At 39.7% G+C, this 5,119-nt stretch overlaps 1 protein-coding gene across 1 annotated transcript in view; it reads left to right on the top strand.

Annotated features, from left to right (window-relative positions):
- PM20D1 (peptidase M20 domain containing 1) overlaps positions 1-5,119 on the top strand; it is a 25,595-nt gene that overhangs the window by 11,794 nt on the left and 8,682 nt on the right. The window contains exon 10 of the mRNA XM_008580475.1: positions 4,063-4,134. Within this exon, the coding sequence (XP_008578697.1) occupies positions 4,063-4,134 (72 nt within the window). The remainder of the gene's footprint in view (positions 1-4,062; positions 4,135-5,119) is intronic.

Here is a 5,119-nt window from a genome sequence, read left to right on the forward strand (position 1 = left end):
GGAAAAAAAAAAAAAAAAAAAAAAAAAAAAAAAAAAAAAAAAAAAAAAAAAAAAACAAGAGGTCTTCAAAAAGTTCACGGAAGGGCTGGCCAGTTAGCTCACTTGGTAAGAGCGCAGGGTTGATAACACCAAGGCCAAAATTTGGATCCCCGTGCCAGCCAGCCACCCAAAAAGAAAAAGTTCATGGAAAGATTCACATTATCTTTTAATTTCATTTTTCCATGAACTATTTAACGTACCTTCATATGTGTATTTTAGTGGAGGTTCCATGACTCTCTCAGGTTCTTTGGGTCTATACTCCCCCCAAAAATCAACCATCATGCTAGTGAGAAGAGGGATTATTTGGGAATTAATTCTTTTTTTTTTTTTTCCAAAGTCTTCCTTTCTCTTTTATGTTTTTTATTTTTATTTTTTTAAAAACTAAATAACATGAATAACAAAATACTTTGTAGAAAGAAGGGCTTCAAATTTTCACAAAAAATGGAGATGGAGAACTTATTAAAATTTACACATTTTGGGCCGGCCCGTGGCTCACTCAGGAGAGTGCGGTGCTGATAACACCAAGGCCGCGGGTTTGGATCCTATATAGGGATGGCTGGTTTGCTCACTGGGTGAGCGTGGTGCTGACAACACCAAGTCAAGGGTTAAGATCCCCTCACCGGTCATCTTTAAAAAAAAAAAAAAAAATTTGCACATTTCATTTTATGATCTCTACAATTATTTGAGATAGTTCTCTAAAGCCTTCCAAAGCCATGCAAATATAAAATTAACATCAACAGAGGAAGATGAATAAACTTTTCAAAGGCAAATCAATTTCTAAGCAAATCAACAAGTCCACTTAAAAAGAAAACAAGAATAGAAATTAAATATCTAACTTTAGCATCAAAAATTGCATTAAAAATATCAATAAAACAATATAAACACAAGGGCACCTCAAAAAGTTCATGGAAAAATAGAATTGAAAGATAATGGAAATCTTTCCATGAACTTTATTTTTGTTTAAGTTTTTTCTTTTTTTTTTTAAAAAGACTAAGATCATAAAAAATATGTTCTGACCACAATAACAGAAGGAAATTTAGAAAATTCACAAATGTGTGGAAGTTAAACAACACTCTTCTAAATAATGGGTGAAAAGAAAAATCACAGGGAAATTAGTACTTTGAGATAAAGATCAAAGCACAACATATGGAAATTTATAGGGTTCAGGGCTCATGCAGTGCTTAGAGGAAAATTCATACTTGTAAACACCTATATTAAAAATAAGAAAAATCTCAAATCAGCAAACTTCTACCTTAGAGCAAACTAAACCAAAAGCAAATATAAGTAGGAAATAACAAAAATTACAAAAGAAATATATGAAATAGCAAATTAAAAACTAGACAAAATCAACAAAACTGAAAGTTGATTTTTTAAAAAGATCAACAAAATTTACAAACTTTTACCTAGACTGACCAAGGGAAAAGAGAAGACTGAAATTACTAAAATCAGAAATAAATCAGGGACATGATTACTTTGTCACTATGGCTTTTTGTGGTGGTAAGATTTAGTTTCTCTCTCATTTGCAATTTTGTTCTACCAGTGGGTTTTGTTCTTTCTTGTGTATTTGTGATCGTGATTATCATTTTTCAGATTCCAGATGCAGGACTTCCTGGAGGATTTCTTGTAGGGCTGGTCATGTGGTGGTGAACTCTCACAGCTTTTGTCTGGAAAATACACTATTTTCCCCTCATTTCTGAAGGATAGCCTTGCTGGGTACAGTATTCTTGGCTGGCATTTTTTTTCTTTTAGTGTTTTGAATATGTCATCCCACTTTCTTCTGGCCTGTAGAGTTTCTGTTGAGAAGTCTGCTATTAGTCTGGTAGGGGCTGGAGTTAATTCTGGTGACCTATGCTCACCCTATAATTCAACTTGTTTTATATTTACCTAACCCTTTGCACACATAGATTAAAGGTTTCTAACCTTTAACACCAAAGTTTTTTTTTTTTTTGGGGCAGCGGGCCAGTACTTGGATCCTAACCCTTGACCTTGGTTTTCTCAGCACCGTGTTCTAACTAACTGAGCTAACTGACCAGCCCTGCTCTTTTTTAATTTTAATTTTATTTTTTTGTCTTCCCCATGTTTTTTTTTTTTTCCTTTTTGTCTTTTTTCGTGACCGGTAACGGGATCGCAACCCTCGGTGTCACACCCACACTGCGCTCAACCAGTGAGCAGACGGTCTCTATATATGGGATCCGAACCCTTGGCAGGAGCACCGCCGCGCTCCCTAGCGCTGCACTCTACCGAGTGCGCCACCGGTATTCCCCATGTTTTGAAAGATTTATCCACCTAACAAATTTAGTTAGTGATTAATGTATTTTCTCCTAGTGTTACACTAAACTGAAAGAGAAACTCGCCTGCCATTTACAAAATCTATAACATGTGTGATATATAGTACTTAAAACATACACATTGTCATTTCCTAGAATCTACTAAATATTGGGTGGCCTTAGCAAACATAAGTTTAGCACACAAGAATTCTATATGAGATTTATGCTGGCCAATTCGCACACTTGGGAGAGTGTGATGCTGGTAACACCAAGGTTACAGATTCAGATCCCTTTACTCGCCAGCCACCAAAAAAAGCAAAAAAAAGCAATAAAAGTGTGTATAGCTGGCCAGTTAGCTCAGTTGGTTAGAGCACAGTGTTGATAACACCAAGGTCAAAGATTCAGATCTCGTACTGGCCAGCCAAAAAAAAGAAAATTATATGAGGTTTACTTTTACAGAAAAGTTCCATATGAATCAATACTTTGGTAAACATTTTTTTCCAGGAATTACTTTTCAGCAAATTGATCCACTTCCGGTTGGATTTGGCCTCTAAGGGTCATCTCTATTTAAAGAACCAAGCCTAGCCACACAAAGGCACAGGCCTTTCTGAAATCTTGAAGGGAGTTGGACCATTCCTATAACTACCAGTTCCACCAGCACAACTTCAGGGGGCACTATTCACTTAGAGTACAGTGTGACCTTGAGGAGCTCTGGTTTCTGGAGCCCAGACTGGGTATATGTGAATGGTGCCTCAGAATTAATTCCTGGCATAATGACTGGAGTATTCAGGGTGTCAGCTGGACCCAAGCTATCTTTACCAACTGCCTTTAGCATTCACTAAAATAGTGTGTCCTTACATTTGAATTGTGTTTTTATCTCCCCAGAATACCATCACATTTGTTATTCCATTTGATCCTTCTAAGAGTCCTATGAGTATTATTGCCCCCATTGCCCTTTGAGAAAACAGTCACAAAGAGGTTATAATTCAGAAATCACACTGCTACACCAAGGTCACAGGTTCAGATAGATCCCTGTACTGTCCAGCCTCCAAAAAAAAAATAAATAAATAAGATCACACCACTATTTGCAACAGCCCGGTTCTCCTGTCCCTAGTCTACTGGTTTTTTGCACCATACAATTCAAAGACACACAGTTGGGGAGTCTGTTCTCTCCCAGACTCTCAAGAAAAATTCCTCCATGGCTTAACTCTCTTCTCCAATTAGTCCTGGGTTCTTCCTGGTCAGGCAAAGAACAGTCAGATTTGGCAACTAGATGTGGGAAATCACCACCACCATTGTCATCACCTTCAGGGATCAAACCTGCCATGATGGGACCTACAGAGGCTCTGGGTGCCCTGTCCTGAGTAAGCACTAATGTTAACAGCTGCAGAAATGTCCTGGGCGCCCTGGGAAAGAAAGTACACACAGAAGGCACCTAATGGTACAGCACAGGGTCAAAACGAGATGTCTGGGTGGTCACAGAGAAAGCAGTCTTGCTCTGAGCAGCTCCATGACCTCCTCCAGGACCAAGAATCAGAAAAGTCTGGCCTAAAGCAGAGACACCCCTCTGGCTCAAAATGTAAACACATGGCAAGGGCCCAGAGAAGACAAGGGGCAGACTAAAAACATTAAGTCCTTGGTCCTTAAATCAGATCAGCTTCTGAATCTACTGGTGGTAATTGGCATTTCCTGGGCAGGGATCAAGTGTGGAAGACTTGAAATTGATTCAGGCCGGGGTTTGTGGTTCTCTCTCTAGGTGAATGTCATCCCCTCAACTGCCCAGGCCACAATGAACATTCGAATTCACCCTGCACAGACGGTCCAAGAGGTACGTATTATATGTTCCAGACAACTGGTTCAGCCTGAGGGAGGTGTGGCCCTCAGGACCTGGGTTTAGCTACAATTCTAGGGCTGGCCCAGTCTCTCATTTGTTCAACCAACATTTTTCAAAGGCATCCTATGCACTTAGGTACTTGGCTAGGATAGGAGATATCTGTGATTTGGGTGAACTTGGAGCCTGGGCGTGGGAGACAAATAAATGATAGCAATAGCAGCAAACACGTATGTAGGAAGCTTGCTATGTGTTTGGCACCATTCTAAGGTGTGCGCACACATACGCATATACTCAGTCCTCACAACCACCCTGTGAAGTAGGGACTTATCCTTATTTAACTGGTGAAACCTTAGGCACAGTACAACAGAGCAGTTAAGCAGCACACCCAAGACGACACATCTAGCAGTCTAGTTCTAGAGTCTGTGCTTTAAGCCACAACCTAGACAATGATTATAACAATTAGAGATGAATAAATTACCATATGACTATTGCAAAGATCGGTGCTGATAATACTGCTGACAGTGAAAGAAGTGTTTTCTGACCTCTAGAAATGTGAGCTAGACTTTAAAGGACAAAAAGGACTTTGCTAGAAGTAAGACATGCATTGTGAAAATTGATGGGAGATGGAGTTGTAGTTTGGGGACCAAGGCATTGAATGTCATGCCAAGGAGTTTGGGCTATAACTTGTGGACAGGAGGGAACTTTCAGAGGTCTTCAAACAAGGGCTGTGATATGCTCAGATTTACTTTTAGGGAGATAACGCTGGTGGCAATGTGGAGGAAGTGCTGAAGTAGAGAAAGCCAGGAAGCTATTGCAATATCACGGGCAGTGCGTATGAAGGTCTGAACTGAGGCGGCCGTGGTCATGGGGTGGAGAAGAGGTGTGAGAGATGGGTTCAACAGGATGTCGTGTGCATGTGGGGTGAGAAGGGCAGGATGGCTCCAAGGTTTTTTTTTTTTTTTTTTTTTTTTTTTTTTTT

This window comes from Galeopterus variegatus, unplaced genomic scaffold (genome assembly GCF_000696425.1).
Source record: "Galeopterus variegatus unplaced genomic scaffold, G_variegatus-3.0.2 Scaffold86, whole genome shotgun sequence".
NCBI classification, from domain to species: domain Eukaryota; kingdom Metazoa; phylum Chordata; class Mammalia; order Dermoptera; family Cynocephalidae; genus Galeopterus; species Galeopterus variegatus.